This window comes from Tachyglossus aculeatus, chromosome 12 (genome assembly GCF_015852505.1).
Source record: "Tachyglossus aculeatus isolate mTacAcu1 chromosome 12, mTacAcu1.pri, whole genome shotgun sequence".
In the NCBI taxonomy this organism is placed as follows: Eukaryota; Metazoa; Chordata; class Mammalia; order Monotremata; family Tachyglossidae; genus Tachyglossus; species Tachyglossus aculeatus.
In genome coordinates this window covers 38,581,089-38,601,124 of record NC_052077.1, presented here as the reverse complement: position 1 = coordinate 38,601,124, position 20,036 = coordinate 38,581,089, and the positions used below count along the sequence as shown (strand labels likewise).

At 46.9% G+C, this 20,036-nt stretch overlaps 1 protein-coding gene across 1 annotated transcript in view; it reads left to right on the top strand.

Annotated features, from left to right (window-relative positions):
• Window positions 1–1,415: 1,415 nt before the first annotated feature.
• Window positions 1,416–20,036, top strand: part of ASB5 (ankyrin repeat and SOCS box containing 5) — a 50,292-nt gene continuing 31,671 nt past the window's right edge. Inside the window, exon 1 of the mRNA XM_038755219.1 lies at window positions 1,416–1,657. Coding sequence (XP_038611147.1) covers window positions 1,462–1,657 — 196 coding nt within the window. The 5' untranslated portion in view covers window positions 1,416–1,461. The remainder of the gene's footprint in view (window positions 1,658–20,036) is intronic.

The following is a 20,036-nucleotide window of genomic DNA, read 5'->3' as shown; positions in this document are numbered from 1 at the left end:
GTGGAAAGAGCCCGGGCTTTGGAGTCAGAGGTCATGGGTTCAAATCCCGGCTCCTCCAATTGTCAGCTGTGTGACTTTAGGCAAGTCACTTCACTTCTCTGGGCCTCAGTTCCCTCATCTGTAAAATGGGGATGAAGACTTTGAGCCCCCCATGGAACAACCTGATCACCTTGTAACCTTCCCAGCGCTTAGAACAGTGCTTTACACATAGTAAGCGCTTAATAAATGCTACCATTATTATTATTATTATTATTATTATTATTATTATTATGTGGGCCATAGTCTGAGAAGCAACGTGGCCTAGTGGTTAGAGAACAGTCCAGGGAATCAGAAGGACCTGGGTTCTGATCCTGACTCTGCCTCTTGTGTGTTGTGTGAACTTGGGCAAGTCATTTAACTTCTCAGTTCCCTCGTCTGTAAAATGGGGACGAAGAACGGGAGCCCCATGTGGGAAAGGGACCGACATGCTTTACCCTGATTCAACACCTGTCAGTATCCCCCACTTTCCACATAAAGCAGGGCTTAATCCAGAACGAGAAGAAAAATGACGACACGGACTCTGTTTTAGAAGTCGCTCTCATATTGTTCCTTGAAATGATCACTAATTCAGTTATTGAATTGAATGATAGAATTATTCTTTCAGAGTAAAAATGGAATTATGAAGTACCATGGCTCAGTGGAAAGAGCAAGGGCTTTGGAGTCAGAGGTCACGGGTTCAAATCCCGGCTCTGCCCACTGTCAGCTGTGTGACTTTGGCCAAGTCATGTAACTTCTCTGTGCCTCAGTTACCTCATCTGGAAAATGGGGATGAAAACTGTGAGCCTCCCATGGGACAACCTGATCATCTTGTAACCTCCCCAGTGCTTAGAACAGTGCTTTGCATATAGTAAGCGCTTAACAAATACCATCATCATTATTATTATTATTATCCCAGCTCTGCCACTTACCTATGTGACCTTGGGCAAGTCACTTTACTTCTCCGGGCCTCGGTTCCCTCTTCTGTAAAATGGGGATTGAGACTGTGAGCCCCATCTGGGACAGGGACTGGGTCCAACCGGATTAGCTTGTGTCTGTCCCAACACTTGGTACAGTGCCTGGCCTGTAGTAAGCGCTTAACGAATACCATAATTAGGGCTGTTATTATAACGATACGTAGGGGAGGATGGAGATGTCAAGTCAGGGTGTGTTTTGTGTTGGCAGTGGGGTGGTTGGGAGGAGGAGAAGACTTATTTTCGAGGATGGAAAGTCAGGAGGTTTGGAAACGGGGCATGTGACGCTCCTTCCCGGGCCCGGCCAATGGTCGCGGGGAAGTAACTTATATGGGCAGTATAAATGTTTGGAGTCCACTAGCATCTTGAGCAGCTGCTGTTTTCTTTCTCCGGGACCAGCTGTCCCGGGAAGAGTCTGTCTGGACCCAGGAGATCTCGTAGTCCCCGACCCCCGGCGGATCCCGCAGCCGCGATGTCGCTGGTGGAAGAGAATCGTCCCTTCGCTCAGCAGCTCTCCAACGTCTACTTCACCATCCTCTCGCTGTTCTGCTTCAAGCTCTTCGTGAAAATCAGCCTGGCCATCCTCAGTCACTTCTACATCGTCAAAGGGAATCGCAAGGAGGCCGCCCGCATCGCCGCCGAGTTTTACGGGGTGACCCAGGGCCAAGGTACGCGGGGCATCGTGCTCTTCCACTCTTCTAGCCCTTTCTGTCTCCCCCCTCGCCGTCTCCCCCTGAGGAGGGTCTGGGGCTCCCAGACCTGGCTGGGTTTGGGGCTGAGGCCAAAGGGAAGCAGAAAGGTCGTGGGTTCTAATCCCGGCTCCGTCTCACGTCTGCTGTGTGACCTTGGGGAAGTCACTTCACTCCTCTGCGCCTCGGTTACCTCATCTGGAAAATGGAGATCGAGACTGTGAGCCTCACGTGGGACAGGGATTGTGCCCAACTCGATTGTCTTCTATCCACCCCAGCGCTTAGTACAGTGCCCGTCACATAGTAAGTGCTTAACAGATACCACAATTATCTACATGGTTTTTTTTTGTTGTCTGTCCCACTGTTCTAGACGGTGAGCCCGTTGTTGGGTAGGGACCGCCTCTATATGTTGCCGACTTGGACTTCCCAAGCGCTTAGTACAGTGCTCTGCACATAGTAAGCGCTCGATAAATGAATGAATGAATGATTATTATTATTGTCACTCTAAGTCTGCTCTGCGGTCTGGTCTGTGGATATCCCAGTGCTTAGAACAGTGCTTTGCACATAGTAAGTGCTTAACAAATGCCATCGTTATTATTATATCCACAGCTGTTAGATCAGTCCCAAACCTCCATAAACAGGGACCTGATGAAGCCTTCTGGTTCTCTTCAGGCCTAAAATTAGACTTTTAATTGTCCGCCTTCTCAGCACAGTCGCTAGCAAATCGATGCATCGGTCCCAGAGGTGCATGTGGAATCACTGACAATCGAAGGGTAGGGGAAGGCGTCCCAAATCTCGTGAGCAATCAGTTGATCGAATAGATATGCGCCCCAGAGCCTCCGGAAACAGATGAACCCGTTCCGGTGGATGTCGGCCAGGCCTCTCTCGAGAGGGGTCCCCACACCCTGGCCAGCTGTCTAGACCGTAAGCTCGATGCGGGCAGGGAAAGTGTCAGATTGTTCTACTGTACCCTTCAAATGCTTAGTGTTGGGTGTCGCCCACTGTTGGGTAGGGACTGTCTCTATATGTTGCCAACTTGTACTTCCCAAGCGCTTAGTACAGTGCTCTGCACACAGTAAGCGCTCAATAAATACGATTGACTGATTAGTGTGGTGCTCAGAGCGTGGTAAGCGCTCAATAAAGAGGTGACACAGCCTAATAGAAAGAGCACGGTACTGGGAGCCAGAAGGCACCACTGGCCTGCTGCGTATCCTAGGGCAAGTCACTAATAATAATAATAATAATAATAATAATAATAATAATGGTATGTGTTAAGTGCTTACTATATGCAAAGCACTGTTGCAAGCACTGGGAGGATACAAGGTGATCAGGTTGTCCCACGTGGGGCTCACAGTCTTAATCCCCATTTTCCAGATGAGGTAAATGAGGCACAGAGAAGTGAAGTGGCTTGCCCAAGGTCACACAGCTGACAAGTGGCGGAGCTGGGATTCGAACCCATGACCTCTGACTCCCAAGCCCGAGCTTTTTCCACTGAGCCACGCTGCTTCTAACTTAACCTCTCTGGGCCTCAAGTTTCCTCCTCCGTAAAACGGGGGATAGGATATGTGCTCTCCCTCTGGCTCAGAGGTGGTGAGTCCTGTGTGTGACAAGGACTGCAGCCCATCTGATTAGCTTGTACCTACCCCAGCGCTTAGCACAGAGTAAGGGCTCATCAATCAATCAATCAATCGTATTTATTGAGCGCTTACTGTGTGCAAAGCACTGTACTAATCGCTTGAGTACTAAGTACTAAGTACTTAATGCTTAATACTTAGTACTTAAGTACTAAGGGCTCATTGTTTTCCTGTTTGAAATTTGGGGCGACACTTTGTCCTGCCAATGGGAGAACTGGATCCCTGAGCCCCAGTTGGGTAAAAAGACCAGCCAGAGTGGGCAGGGGGCAATAATCTGGATGACGATGGAGTGACCTGCAGCAAAGAACAGGCCTGGGAGACAGAAGGACCTGGGTTCTAATTGTGGCTCCGCCACATGCCTGCTGGGTGACTTTGGACAAGTCACTTAACGTCTCTGGGCCTCAGTTACCTCATCTGTAAAATGGGGATTAAGACTGTGAGCCCCATGTGGGACAGGGATGGTGTCCAACCTACCCAATGCTTAAAGCAGTGTTTGGCATCATCATCATCATCAATCATATTTATTGAGCGCTTACTATGTGCAGAGCACTGTACTAAGCGCTTGGGAAGTACAAATTGGCAACATATAGAGACAGTCCCTACCCAACAGTGGGCTCGCAGTCTAAAAGGGGGAGACATAATAAGTGCTTAACAAGAATCATAATTATTATTATTAGCATCTGCTAATAGCGTCGGCTAATTCGGTTGGATTGGACTGTCCCAAGCGCCTAATACAGTGTTCTGCACATAGTAAGAAGTACTCACTAAATGCCACGGATGGATTGATGGATTGGTCGGGCAGTGGGAGGGGGGGAGGTCCACGCAGGAGGCCGACGAGAACGTGGCAACCGGTTCACGGGGCCATGGAGGAATTTGACTGTCATCTGGGCCAAAAGCTCATGTGACCAGGGATACGGGTCCCGGGGTGGGGCCACAGGGTCGCCCCCGCAATGGAGGGGCTTTGGAGCCCCCTTCTAGACTGTTCTCCCCCCTTCTAGACTCTGAGCCCGTTGTTGGGTAGGGATTGTCTCTATCTGTGGCCGAATTGTACTTTCCAAGCGCTTAGTACAGTGTTCTGCACGCAGTAAGCGCTCAATAAATACAATTGAATGAATGAATGAATGAAGTGGAGAGCTCTGAGGGGACAGAGTGAGTTCAGTGTAGCTCTGGGCGGAGCTGGCCTCCGTGAGGCAAAGAGTTGGGGGACGGAGGACAGAGTTGGCCTTAAAGAGAAGCAGCGTGGCTCAGTGGAAAGAGCCCGGGCTTTGGAGTCAGAGGTCATGGGTTCAAATCCTGGCTCTGCCAATTGTCAGCTGCGTGACTTTGGGAAGTCACTCAACTTCTCTGGGCCTCATTTACCTCATAAATGCCATAAATTTAGACTTTTAGACACTTTTAGACTGTGAGCCCACTGTTGGGTAGGGACTGTCTCTATGTGTTGCCAATTTGTACTTCCCAAGCGCTTAGTACAGTGCTCTGCACATAGTAAGCGCTCAATAAATACGATTGATGATGATAAATAATACTGATGGCATTTATTAAGCACTTACTATGTGCAGAGCACTGTTCTAAGCTCTGGAGGTTACAGGGTGATCAGGTTGTCCCACGGGGGGCTCACAGTCTTAATCCCCATTTTACAGATGAGGTAACTGAGGCACAGAGAAGTGAAGTGACTTGCCCATAGTCACACAGCTGACAATTGGCGGAGCCGGGATTTGAACCCCTGTGGGACAATCTGATCACCTTGTAACCTCCCCAGCGCCTAGAACAGTGCTTTGCACATTGCTTAATAAACGCCATCATTATTATTTATTATTAAGAGTTAAAGAAGTGGGAGATGGAGGGCAGAGTTGGGCTTCGTGAGGTAAACTCATTCATTCAGTCGTATTTATTGAGCACTTACTGTGGGCGGAGCCCTGTACTAAGCGCTTGGAAAGTACACTATAGCAATAAAGAGAGATCATCCCTGCTCCCAACGGACTCACAGTCTGGGGGGAGAGAGACGTCGATACAAGTAAACAGGGATCGATATAAATAAATCAAATTATAGGTATGTACATATATACATAAGTGCTGTGGGGTGGGAAGAGGGGGGAAGAGTAAAGGGAGCGAATTGGGGTGACGTGGAAGGGAGGGGGAGCTGAGGAAAAGTGGGGAGCGGAGGGCGGAGGTAAATAAGTGGGAAACTGAGGGTGGAGCCAGGCCGTGGCAGGGGTCACTCACAGCGGTGGCCAGAGACTTAGCTCAATTAATCAATAGTATTTCTTGAGTGCTTACTGTGTGTGGAGCATGGTAATAATAATACTAATGGTAATAAGAGAAGGCAATTAGAGAAGCAGCGTGGCTCAGTGGAAAGAGCATGGGCTTTGGAGTCAGAGGTCATGGGTTTAAATCCTGGCTCTGTCACTTGTCAGCTGTGTGACTTTGGGCAAGTCACTTCACTTCTCTGGGCCTCAGTTACCTCATCTGTAAAATGGGGATGAAGACTGTGAGCCTCCCGTAGGACAGCCTGATCTCCTTGTAACTTCCCCAGTTCTTAGAACAGGGCTTTGCACATAGTAAGTGTTTAATAAATGCCATTATTATTATTATTAGTAGTAGTAGTAGTAGTAAAATTGTTAATTACTCTGTGCCGGACACTGAACTAAACACTGGAATAATAATAATAATAACGGTGTTTGTTAAGTGCTTACTATGTACTATGACAACCTAATCACCTGTAACCTCCCCGGCGCTTAGAACAGTGCTTTGCACATAGTAAGTGCTCAGCAAATACCATTATTATTATTGCCAGACGTTGAATTAAGCACTGGAATAATAGTAAAAATGATAATAATAATAATAATAGTGTTTGTTAAGCACTTACTATGTATCAGGCACTGAACTAAGCACTGGAGTGGATACAAGCAAATCAGATTGGACACAGGCCCACATGGGGCTCACAGTGTCAATCCCCATTTTCCAGATGAGGTAACGGAGGCCCAGAGAAGTGAAGTGATTTGCCCAAGGTCACACAGCAGACAAATGGCGAAGTTGGCTTTAAAACCCATGACCTTCTGACTCCCAAGCCCAAGCTCTAGCCACTGCACCATGACACGTTCTTTGCCCACAGCGAGCTTACAGTCTAGAGAGGGAGACAGGAATTTACTAATATAAATAAATACATTATGAGCGGGGTCAACTTTCCCAGACAGGTGGAATTCGCGTCCCCAGAGCGAAAAGCCGAAAGTGCAGTCAGAGGGATTCAGGTTCGATCCGCTCAGGGGCGTTAAGCTCTAGAATGACGGTCGGAGGGGTCCGCGGACTATCTTTCTCTGAAGGGCTTTTAAAATGGTTTTTTCAATGGTGGCCCTTCCAGAATCAATCAATCAATCGTATTTATTGAGTGCTTACTGTGTGCAGAGCACTGTACTAAGCGCTTGGGAAGTACAAGTTGGCAACATAGAGAGATGGTCCCTACCCAACAGCGGGCTCACAGTCTAGAATTACTCAATCAATGGTATATATTGAGAAGCAGCGTGGCTCAGTGGAAGGAGCCTGGGCTTTGGAGTCAGAGGTCAGGGGTTCAAATCCCAGCTCCGCCACTTGTCAGCTGTGTGACTTTGGGCAAGTCACATCACTTCTCTGGGCCTCAGTTACCTCATCTGTAAAATGGGGAATTAAGATTGTGAGCCCCATGTGGGACAACCTGATCACCTTGTAACCTCCCCAGAGCTTAGAACAGTGCTTTGCACATAGTAAGCACTTAATAAATGCCATCATTATTATATATTGAGCGCTTACTGTGTGGAGAGAACTGTTCTTAGCACTCAAGAGAGTAAGTTTATTGTGGGCAGGGACTGTGTCTGTTTATTGTTATATTGTACTCTCCCAAGCACTTAGTACAGTGCTCTGCACACTGTAAGCACTCAATAAATATGATTGAATGAATATGATACAACAGAGTTGGTAGACATGATCTCTGCCCTTAAGGAGCTTCCAGTTTAGAGGAGGAGCTTAATACAATGGGTAAATTCTCTTCGCTTCAGTTACCTTATCTGTAAAATGGCAATTCAGGTTTGAACCCATGTGGGACAGGGACTGTGTCCAACCCAGTTAGCTTGTAACAACCACAACAACAACAACAATAATGATAATAATAATAATAATAATAATAATAATAATGATAATATTTGTTAAATGCTTACTATGTGCCAAGCACTGTTCTAAGTGCTGGAGTAGATATGAGATATTCAGGTTGTTCCACGAGGGGCTCACAGTCTTAATCCCTATTTTACAGATGAGGGAACTGAGGCACAGAGAAGTGAAGTGACTTGCCCAAAGTCACACAGCTGACAAGTGGCAGAGCCGGGATTAGAACCCATGACCTATACTACCCCAGCTCTTAGAACAGAGCTTGGCACATAGTAAGAGCTTAACAAATACCACTCTTGTTATTATATTGTTGTTGTTATTATTATTATTAGACACAATCCCTACCCTCAAGGAGCTTCCAGTCTATCAGAGGAGGGAGAGGAGGTGGGAGGCTTTGAAGTTCAGCCCCAAGCGGAACCCAGAGGAGCAATCCAGGATTGGAGATGGACTGAAATCTCATCGAGGGCAGGGATCCCTCTCCCAGATGCTTCGTATAGTGCTCGGCCCCCAGTAGGAGCTCAGTATATCCCATTGCTTGCCTGCTTGGCCCAGCAGTGCAGGATGTTTGGAGAGTCGTGCAGTTTAATGGACAAAGTACAGGACAGAGAGTCAGACCTGCATTCTAATAATAATAATAATGGCATTTATTAAGCACTTACTATGTGCAAAGCACTGTTCTAAGCGCTGGGGAGGTTACAAGGTGATCAGGTTGTCCCACAGGGGGCTCACAGTCTTAATCCCCATTTTACAGATAAGTTAACTGAGGCACAGAGAAGTAAAGTGATTTGCCCAAAGTCACACAGCTGACAATTGGCAGAGCCAGGATTTGAACCCGTAATCTCTGATTCCAAAGCACGGGCTCTTTCCACTGAGCCACGCTGCTTCTCTCTCTGGTTTCGCCACGTGCATCCTATGTGACTTTGGGCTAGTCACTTAACTTCTCTACCCCTCAGTTGCCTCCTCTGTAAAATGGGAATTAAACACCTTCTCTCCCTCCCTGTTAGATTGCAAGCTTCATTGGGGATAGGGCTGAATCTGATCTGATTATCTCGTGTCCACCTTAGTGCTTAGTTCCGTGGTCGTCACAAATACCTCAGTTATTATTATTTCCCTTTATCAACATCCAAATCAATATTTCCTTCCCACTTGTCCAACTATATTTTATTTCATTTCTGTCTTGTCTTTTCATAGGGACTGTAGGACCTATATACAATACTCTCTCCCTTCCTCCTCCCCACCTCTCTCTTTCTCTGTCTCTGACCCTCTCTCTTCCCCACCTTTTTAAGTAAAAACCCCAATGCCAGTCAGATACTGCTGAGAAGTGAGAAGCTGCTGTGGCCCAGTGGAAAGGGCCTGGGCTTTGGAGTCAGAGGTCATGGGTTCAAATCCCAGCTCTGCAAACTGTCGGCTGTGTGACTTTGGGCGAGTCACTTAACTTCTCTGTGCCTCAGTTACCTCATCTGTAAAATGGGGATTAAAATTGTGAGCCCCGCGTGGGACAACCTGATCACCTTGTAACTTCCCCAGCGCTTGGAACAGTGCTTTGCACATAGTAAGCGCTTAACAAATACCAACATCTTTTAGACTGTGAGCCCACTGTTGGGTAGGGACTGTCTCTATGTGTTGCCAATTTGTACTTCCCAAGCGCTTAGTACAGTGCTCTGCACATAGTAAGTGCTCAATAAATACGATTGATTGATTGATAGATTGATACTCTATTCTACACTGAGGCCATTTAAACATTGTCCTCTCCACAAACAGGAACAGGGGGGAAGCATCATGGCCCAGTAGCAAGATCATAGCCCTGGGAGTTAGATGTCCTGGGTTTTTATCGCAGCTCCACCACTTACCTGCTGCGTGACCTTGGTCGAGTCACTTCACTTCTCTGCACCTCCGTGTCCTCCTCTGTAAAATGGGGATTAAATACCTTTTCTCCCTTAACTTTTCTGCTCCTCAGTTCCCTTATCTGCAAAATGAAGACTCGATATCTGTTCTCCCTCCTACCTAAACAGTAAGCCTCATGTGGGACCTGATGATCTTTGATCTACCCCAGCTTGACATAGAGTAAGGGCTTAACAGATCCAAACGATTCATTATTATAAATGGAACCACGTTCAGACTTCACTCTGGTTTCTTGACTTCTCTGAGTTTCACCACCACCTAGGCTTCTGGAGTGCTAATCGTGCTAGGAGACGTAGGCGATGGTTTTGGCCCAAATCAGCAGATAGCTCTTGATTGAGCCCACTGTTGGGTAGGGACTGTCTCTATATGTTGCCGATTTGTACTTCCCAAGCGCTTAGTACAGTGCTCTGCACATAGTAAGCGCTCAATAAATACGATTGATGATGATGATGATGATTGCCTGTCATTTATTGTCCATCCCAATTCAGCCAGAGTAGGAGATTCTCCCCCACTGCTCCTCTCCCCACCAAGCACTGTACTAAGCACTGGGCTAAAGGGAAGATCGTCAGATCAGAACCATTTATTGTTCCATATGGGGCTTCCAGTGACTCGTTGTGGGCAGGGATCATGTCTGTTTATTCTTCTATTGTACTCTCCCAAGCGCTTGGTACAGTGTTCTGCACACAGTAAGCACTCAGTAAATACAACTGACTGACTGACTGACTAAGGGAAATGAGGTAAGAGATGTTTTTCTCCAAGCCCTCTTTGTTACCCAGTAACAATTGATTATGACACTGATGTCAGCTATTTTTGGAGAGAGCGCTGAGCCTGAGTTCTCTCCCCCGGGCCCAGTCTAAAAAAGGGGGCAGTTCTATTTTATAAGAGCTATGTAAGTGCCCTGCCTCACCTTGGGTAGAAGAGCCAGTCTCTGGGAAACGAGAGGCATGCGAGATGGAATTCCCACTCCCCACCCTCTCTTCAGCACGCAGTTCTGGGAAGCAGAGTGGCTGAGTGGATCGAACCCCGGCCTGGAGTCAGAAGGACCTGGGTTCTAATCCCTGCTCTGCCACGTGTCTGCTGTGTGACCTCGGTCGAGTCACTTCACATCTCTGGCCTCAGTTACCTCACCTGTAAAATGGGGTTTAGGAGCCCTATGCGGGACAGGGGCTGTGTGTGTCCAACCCAGTTATCGTGTTTCTACTCCAGCTCTTAGTACAGTGCCTGGCACATAGTAAGCGCATAACGAATGCCATAATTATCCAGCACTTAGAACAGTGCTTGGCACCTAGTAAACGCTTAACAAATACCATCATCGTTGTGATGATGATTTTTACTGTTTGGCCAGGTACAACAGAAGTGAGACAAGTTTTCTATGCCCTCAAGGAGCTCACAGTTTATCGTTCTGCGTTATGAAACACTTCTAGATGTCTTTGGTCCTTCCCTAGTGACTTAAGAGGATCAGTCCATTGTGTTTATGGAGGGTTTATTGTGTGCAGAGCACTGTACTAAGCAGTTGGAAGGGGACAAAATCAAATCAATCTTATTTATTGAGCACTTACTATGCACAGAGTACCGTATTAAGCGGTTTGGGAGAGTATAATATATCAGAGTGGGTAGACAGGTTCCCTGCCTGCAATGCACTTACTGTGTAGAGGGGGATAGGAAAAATTAGTTTACCTACACTAATAAAACTTGAAAGATCAATTCTGGCAAACTATCAATTCCCCAAATAGCTTCCTTTAGCTAGTCTTATTTCTAGGTCTGCTTTCTCAGATGTCTTTAGGGCCTCAGGTCCAAAGTCCCGGAATTAAAATAAGCGTTCACCTCAAATGAGGAATTGCTTCACCTGAGCAGATGAAAAGACAACGCATAGAAAGAACTGCTATTTACCATGAGCCTTTACTGGCTTCGGAATCTGTTAAAGTATCTTGCTCTTAGGTGTGACCATAAATCTAGAAATTGTCTGTCAGCTTGTTGAATAAAAATAAGCTGTCCTTCAGACTGCTCCCAGGGCAGATCAGGTGAGGGTTCGGGTTTATGGTCTTCTTATGCAAGAGAAGCAGCGTGGCTCAGTGGAAAGAGCCCGGGCTTTGGAGTCAGAGGTCATGGGTTCAAATCCTGGCTCCACCAATTGTCAACTCTGTGACTTTGGGCAAGTCACTTCACTTCTCTGGGCCTCAGTGACCTCATCTGTAAAATGGGGATGAAGACTGTGAGCACCCCATGGGACAACCTGATCACCTTGTAACCTCCCCAGCAATTAGAACAGTGCTTTGCACATAGTAAGTGCTTAATAAATGCCATCATCATTATTATTATTATTCTGCAATAATCCATCTTGTGATCTCTGGGGATGGTCTGCCGCAAATTGAACATGGGAAGCTTTTATTTCTAGATGTCAAACTTGCACACATATGCACAGTAAAAGCTTTGCTGTCTAACATGCCCTCTAGACTGTAAGCTCCTTGTGGACAGGGAACGTATCTATCAACTCCATTATCGTGTACTCTCCTAAGTGTTTAGTACAGTGCTCTGCACACAATATATGCTCAATAAATACAATTGACTGATGGATTGATTGACTGGGAGTTGTAGGTGCCGGTTTATTTAGCACGCCAGATAGCCAAAGAGAACAGACTAGCCAAATATCTAGAAGCGGGATGGCTAGTGGAAGAGTAGGAGCCCAGGAATCAAAGGACCTAAGTCCCAGCTCCAGATCTTGCCTGCTGTGTGACTCTGGGCTAGTCACTTCACTTCTCCGGGCCTCAGTTTCCTCAGCTGTAAAACAGAGATTAACTGCCTGTTCTCCTTCCTAGTTGGTCCGTGATCCCCATGAGGGACAGGGAAGGTGCCCGCCCTGATTATATTTCATCAACCCCCACATTTAGTTCAGTGTCTAGCACATAGTAAGGACTGAACATATAATAATAATGATGGCATTTATTAAGCGCTTACTATGTGCAAAGCTCTGTTCTAAGCGCTGGGGAGGTTACAAGGTGATCAGTTGTCCCAAGGGGGCCTCACAGTCTTCAACCCCATTTTACAGATGAGGGAACTGAGGCCCAGAGAAGTTACGTGACTTGCCCAAAGTCACACAGCTGACAATTGGCAGAGCTGGAATTTGAACCCATGACCCCTGACTCAATCAATCAATTGTATTTATTGAGCACTTACTGTGTGCAGAACACTGTACTAAGCGCTTGGGAAGTACAAGTTGGCAACAGATAGAGACAGTCCCTACCCAACAGTGGGCTCACAGTCCAGAAGACTCCAAAGCCCATGCTCTATCCACTGAGCCACACTGCTTCTCTACTACAATGTTACCACAATATACGTATGCCACAGTGATTATTATTGATAGAGCTGTCCAACAGGAGGCTTGGTATAAGTCTCGGCAGAAGTCAGGGAATAGGGTATACTATGGGGAACAGGTGAGCATTGGCTAAATTACACTGGATGGGATTGCCGGCATCCCTCCCATATCTGATCGTACACCCCACCCTTGAAGGGGTTAATTTATGGCACGATCTTTTAGACTGTAAACTCCTGGTGGGCAGAGAATGTGCCTATGGACTCCATTTCATTGTACACTCCCAAGCACTTTGTAAAGTGTTCTGCACATGGCTAGTACTCAAAAAACCCTCCTTTCCTCTTCCCCCATTCCCTTCTGCGCTGCCTTCTCTTGCTCCCTTTATTCATCCTCCCAACCCCCCATCCATTCATTCATTTATTCATTCAATCATATTTACTGAGCACTTACTGTGTGCAGAGCAATGTACTAAGCACTTAGGAAAGTACAGTACAAAAATAAACACTGACATTCCCTGCCCACAAGTTTACAGGCTAGAGTGGGGAGAGAGACACAATCCCAGGATTCAGGTCCATAACTGTGGTGTATTTAGCTTTTTAGTGAGTCTGTCTCTCCGTCTGGACTGTAAGCTCGCTGTGGTCAGGGAAAGTGTCTGTTATATTGATTGTTCTAATGTACCCTCCCAAGCTCTCAATAAATACTGACTGTCTGACTGATTGACAGATCCCATTGACTAGTCGGTCGAATGATTCATGAGCTGTCTCCTCTGACTGGTTCTTGCAGACAGGATCTTTGATGGGGTGGTCTGCCAGTCTCCCGACTCGGTAAAATCACATTTAGGGAGGCAGAGGCGGATGCTGAGAGGGGTTTTGTCCATGTCCCTGCCCCTTGGGAGGACGGAGAGGAGTTGGAGGGGGTTCAGGAAGGGATAGTATTGATGGAGGAGTCAGAGATGCAGCAATAAGCAATTTGTGGGCAGGGACTGTGTCTCTTATATTGGCATATTGTACTTTCCCAAGTGTTTAGTACACGGTAAGCACTCAATAAATAGGATTGACTGACCGCAGAAGGGGTAAGAGCCAGGCTCACCAGAATACCCCCCTCTCTCTTCCGTGGCTCCACCTTCTTGTTGCTAAACCCGTGACTTTCCCAGTTTTAACCGCTTAATAATAATGATGATGATGGCATTTGTTAAGCACTTATTACGTGCAAAGTACTGTTCTAAGCGCTGGGGAGGATACAAGGTGATCAGGTTGTCCCATGCGGAGCTCACAGCCGTATTCCCCATTTTACAGATGAGGTAACTGAGGCACAGAGAAGTTAAGTGACTTGCCCAAGGTTACACAGCTGACAAGGATGAGGTGGGAGGATCTACTCCAGCAGCTTATCTGCTCAACTATGAGGACTTGGCCAAAAAAGAGGGTTGTCCTTCATGAGAATGGTCAGCCTCTAGGGAACTGCATCAAGCACATCAACTCCAAATCATTAAATTATAAAAGCTCTTGGAACAGGATGAAGGCATTCAGAAAGAGGAATGAATGGGACTTGACTTGATATAAATGGGCCCGTTGGCTTGGAGGACTTCCTGTTGGACTCGTTTGGTTAACAGGAATCAGCCTGGCCGAGTGGATAGAGCCCGAGCCTGAGAGTCACAAGGACCTGGGTGACCTTGGGCAAATCACTTCACTTCTGTGGGCCTCAGTTATCTCATCTGTAAAATGGGGATAAAAACTGTGAGCCCCACATGGGAGACGGACTGTGTCCAATCTGATTACCTCGTATCCACCCCAGCTCTTAGAAAAGAGCCCGGAACATAATAAGCATTTAACAAATACCACAAAAACAAAATCAGGAAGCCATCAGAGGAATTCAGGCCTTCTAGGGATAGAGGGGTCCGTGATTCATCTACTTTTAAGGATCCATTAATAGGCTGACAGAGACAGCCCGGCTTTCTGAGCACCTCTTCTCTTGGATGTTCTCCACGAGAGTGTAGGAATGAATGTCGGAAACCATCGTGCTATGGTGAATTGGCAACTGAAAAAAAAAACAAGAGGCACCTGTTGTGCGGAATTCAGCCCTCCGAGAGCAGGGCCAGTGGAGATTAAAATGGTCAGGGAACAGAATGAGGGGGATTGGGCGTGGAAAGGGAGAGAGTAAGGATTAAAGGGAGGATCATCCTCCTCACATTGAGTCCTGGTCGCTTGTGCCCACTGCATTTAATTCCCCCCAGCTGTTGTCTTTAGCGCGACGGAGCCCCGTGTACAGACTGCAACGTTATTTCAGTGGACAAGCTGCGGGCAGGGAGTAAAGGGGGCTAGCGTGAGTTGGGGGGATAAAGGGGAGAGGGAAAGAGAGAAAAGCTAAGCCTAAACACAGTCAACGTCCAGGCAGGGATGGTCACTCTTTATTGTTGTATAGGGTACTTTCCCAAGTGCTTAGTAAAGTGCTTTGCACTCAATAAGCTCTTAATAAATACGATCTAATGAGTGAATGAAGGTAAGATCCTAGGCTTGGGAGTCAGAGGGCCTGGATTCTAATATCAGCTCTGTCACATAAAAATAATAATAATGATGGCATTTATTAAGCGCTTACTATGTGCAAAGCACTGTTCTAAGCGCCGAGGAGGTTACAATGTGATCAGACTGTCCCACAGGGGCCTCACAGTGTTAATCCCCATTTTACAGATGAGAGAACTGAGGCCCAGAGAAGTGACGTGACTTGCCCAAAGTCACACAGCTGACAGTTGGCAGAGCTGGGATTTGAACCCATGACCTCTGACTCCAAGGCCCAGGCTCTTTCCACTGAGCCAAACTGCTTCTTCACCTGTCTTCTGTTTACCATGGGCAAGTCACTTAACACCTTTGTGCCTCAGTTACCTCATCTGTAAAATGGGGATTAAGATTGTGGCCCTATGGGTGTCCAACTTGATTAAATCCTATTTATCCCATGAGTCAATCGTATTTACTGAGCGCTTATTGTGCGTGGAGCGCTGTACTAAGCCCTTGGAAGAGGACAATATAACAATAAAACAGACACATCCCCTGCTCACAGTCAGCTTACAGTCTAGAGGTGGCACTTAGTAGTGATTAGTAGAGTGTCTGGCACATAGTAAGCACTAAACAAATACCAGTTTTTTTTAAGAAAAAAGGTAATACCAACCACACCTAGTCACCAGCCCCTCAGTCTGCTCAAAATTTGGGCCAGGTTTGAGCCTGGATGAAACAAGCAACTATTGGTGTTGCTCAGTGGTTAGATCTCCACTGGGGAATTCTTCGTAGTGGGTAACATTTATCTGGGATCGCTTACCATGCCGAATGCGCAATGATAATTCTAATAAATGAGGTATCTTTTAAGCTCTTACTGGGCGCCAAGCATTGTACTAAGCACTGGGGTAGATAAAAGCTAATCAGGAGAGACACGGTCCCTGTCCCACACGAGGCTCATAATCTAGCAGGGAGGGAAAACAACACTGATTATCATGGAGACATTCCAATGCTTAGGGCAGTTTTTGGAACAGAGTAAGTGCTCAACAAACACCACTATTATTATAATAATTATTATTATCTTTACGGTTATTAATCTTATTGCCATTGTCATTGAGAAGCAGAGTGGCTTAGTGGGAAGAGCACAGGCTTGGAAGCCAGAGGTCGTGGCTTCCACTTGTTAGCTGTGTGACTTTGGGCAAGTCGCTTAACTTCTCTGTGCTTCCGTTGCATCATCTGTAAATTGGGGATTAAGACTGTGAGCCCCCCGTGGGACAACCTGATCACCTTGTATCTACCTCAGCGCTTAGAACAGTGCTTGACACATAGTAAGCACTGAACAAATACCATTATTATCATTAGTATCCTCTCCATCCCCCCATCTTACCTCCTTCCCTTCCCCACAGCACCTGTATATATGTATATATGTTTGTACATACTTATTACTCTATTTATTTATTTATTTATTTTACTTGTACGTATCTATTCTATTTATTTTATTTTGTTAGTATGTTTGGTTTTGTCTCCCCATTTTAGACTGTGAGCCCACTGTTGGGTAGGGACTGTTCCTATATGTTGCCAATTTGTACTTCCCAAGCGCTTAGTACAGTGCTCTGCACACAGTAAGCGCTCAATAAATACGATTGATGATGATGATGATGATTTCTCTGGAAATTCGGTAAGGGGTAAAACACATCCGTGGTATTCCCCGGCTTCATCTCTTAGAACTAAGCCCCGGCCGGGGATGGAGAGGTGAACTTTGACCATTTAGAAGAGATTATTTATAGCACTGAATAGGGGAAAGAATCCTTCTCTCAAGAGGGTGTTTAATTTACCTGGCATAGTGTCCCACGAACCACTTTAAATACCCCAGTGGTCCCAAGGGCTCAAGGCCAATGATAGGGAACATAACTCTAATAGATTGGAGGATCCCAGCATCCCTGTGCTCGCCCCCTTCCCACTGTGCAATGGGGCGAATTTCCAGCATTCCAACTGCAATCGGATCACCAGAGGTTAATCTCCCCGGGAATTTTCTCAGCCACCAACACTGCCCTCGAGTCCAGTGGGCCTCCTGCCACGGTGGAGTTGGGGAGGGGAGGAGGATGGATGGGATGCCAACTCTCTTTCCACATGGTTTCTGGAGAAGCAGCATGGTGCGACGGAGAGCGCACAGGCCCGGGTTCTAATCCCAGCTCCGCGACTCGACTGCTGTGTGACCTTGGGCAAGTTGCTTCACCTCTCCGTGCCTCTGTTACCTCATCTGTAAATTGGGGATTGAGGCTGTGAGCCCCACGTGGGACAAGGACTAGGTCCAACCTGAATCAAAGGAATGAATGCGGAGGACTGGACTAAGCGCTGGGAAGAGTACAGTATAACAAAGCAGTGTGGCTCAGTGGAAAGGAGCCTGGGCTTTGGAGTCGGAGGTCATGGGTTCAAATCCCCCCATCTTACCTCCTTCCCCCCATCTTACCTCCTTCCCTTCCCCACAGCACCTGTTTAAATGTACATATGTTTGTACATATTTATTTATTTATTTTACTTGTACATATCTATTCTATTTATTTTATTTTGTTAGTATGTTTGGTTTTGTTCTCTGTCTCCCCCTTTTAGACTGTGAACCCACTGTTGGGTAGGAACTGTCTCTATATGTTGCCAACTTGTACTTCCCAAGCGCTTAGTACTGTGCTCTGCACACAGTAAGCGCTCAATAAATACGATTGATGATGATGATGATGATGATGGCAGAGCCAGGATTCACACCCATGACCTCTGACTCCCAAGCCCGTGCCCTATCCACTGAGCCACGCTGCTTCCCCCCACAGCACTTAGTACAGTGCCTGGCATATAGTAAGTGCTTAACACATACCAAAATTGTTATTATTATTATTGTTCTGCCCTTGCTCATTTTTCCTGGTTTGTCTGAGGTTGGGACACCACCACGGTGCTTGGCTGGATGGGAATCTTTCTTCTTGGTCGGGAAACCGCTTCTCAAACCATCGGTCTGATGGTCTGGACAAAACCCAGCCCAAGGCAACGGCAATAAGAAGAAGTGTGTGTGTGTTTTGTGTTTCTTTAGGGTATTTGTTAAGTGCTTAGTAGGTGCCAGGCTCTGCTCTAAGTCCTGGGGTAGATACAAGCTAATCAAGTTGAGCACATTTCATGACCTTCATGGGGTTCACAGATTTAACCCCCATTTTACAGATGGGGTAACAGAAGGCCCATGACTTACCCAAGGTCAAATAGCAGACAAGTGGCAAAGCCGGGATTAGAACCCCTTCTAGACTGTGAGCCCGTTGTTGGGTAGGGACCGTCTCTATATGTTGCCAACTTGTACTTCCCAAGCGCTTAATACAGTGCTCTGCACACAGTAAGCGCTCAATAAATACACATGAACCTTGCTCCTTCTGACTGCCAAGTCCGTGCTCTAGCCACTAGGCCACATTACTGTGTACTGAGCACCATACTAAACACTGGAGTAGACTCAAGCTAATCAGGTTGGACACAGTCTGTGTCCTACGCGGGGCTCACAGTCTAAGTAGGAGGGGGTGCTCATTTTTGATCCCCAATTTGCAGATGAGGAAACTGAGGCCCAGAGAACTGAAGAGACTTGCCCATGTCTGCACAGTACACAAGTGGCAGAGCTGGGGTTAGAACCAATAATAATAATAATAATGGCATTTATTAAGCGCTTACTATGTGCAAAGCACTGTTCTAAGCGGTGGGAGGGTTACAAGGTGATCAGGTTGTCCCACGGGGTGCTCACAGTTTTAATCCCCATTTTACAGATGAGGGAACTGAGGCCCAGAGAATAATAATAATAACGACATTTGTTAAGCGCTTACTATGTGCAAAGCACTGTTCTAAGCGCTGGGGAGGTTACAAGGTGATTGGGTTGTTCCACGGGGGGGGGCTCACAATCTTAATTCCCATTTTACAGATGAGGGAACTGAGGCACAGAGAAGTGAAGTGACTTGCCCACAGTCACATAGCTGACAATTGGCGGAGCTGGGATTTGAACCCATGACCTTTGACTCCAAAGCTCGTGCTCTTTCCACCGAGCCATGCTGCTTCTCTACAGCACGGAGCACTCAGGTCAGGGGTTCTCAGCCACTTGTCTGCTACGTGACCTTGGGCAAGTCACTTCATTTCTCCAGGCCTCAGTTACCTCATCTGTAAAAGGGGGATTGAGACTGGGAGCCCTTTGTGGGACAACCTGATTACCTTGTATCTGCTCCAGAGCTTAGTACAGTGTCCGGCACATAGTAAGCAGTTAGCAAATACCATTATTATTATTATTATTGTTATTAGGTCCTCCGACTCCCAGGCTGGGGCTCTTTCCATTAGGGCCAAACTGCTTCCCACCTGCTTTCCCGGTCCCAAGCTGTTCATAAACAAGACAGCTGGCAGTCGGACTCCAACCCAATCTAAAATAGGCTCCTTACTGGTTTCAAAACTGGAAAGGGCAGAGGTTAATCCCAATGCCTCCCTCATGTGGGGGTGGGATGGGGTGGGGAGATGGGAAGCGGAGGCGCTTAGAAGATGGATCGATCGATCAAGGCTGACAATTTTTGGGGGCTGCTCTTTTAGGAGCAATTTCATTTCGGCCCCACCAAATGCTGACAGCTTCAGGGTCGTGGCAGAACTTAAGGACATTCATGGGTAGAGGCGCAGTGTGGCCCAGTGGATAGCGCACGGGCCTGGGATCCAGAAGGTTGTGGATTCTAATCCCGCCTCCGTCCCGTGTCTTTGGTGTGACCAGGAGCAAGCCGCTTAACGTCTCTGGGCCTCCGTTCCCTCATCTGTAAAATGGTGATTAAGACTATGAGCCCCATGTGGGACAGGGACTGAGTCCAACTTGATTAATAATAATAATAATAATAGCATTTATTAAGCGC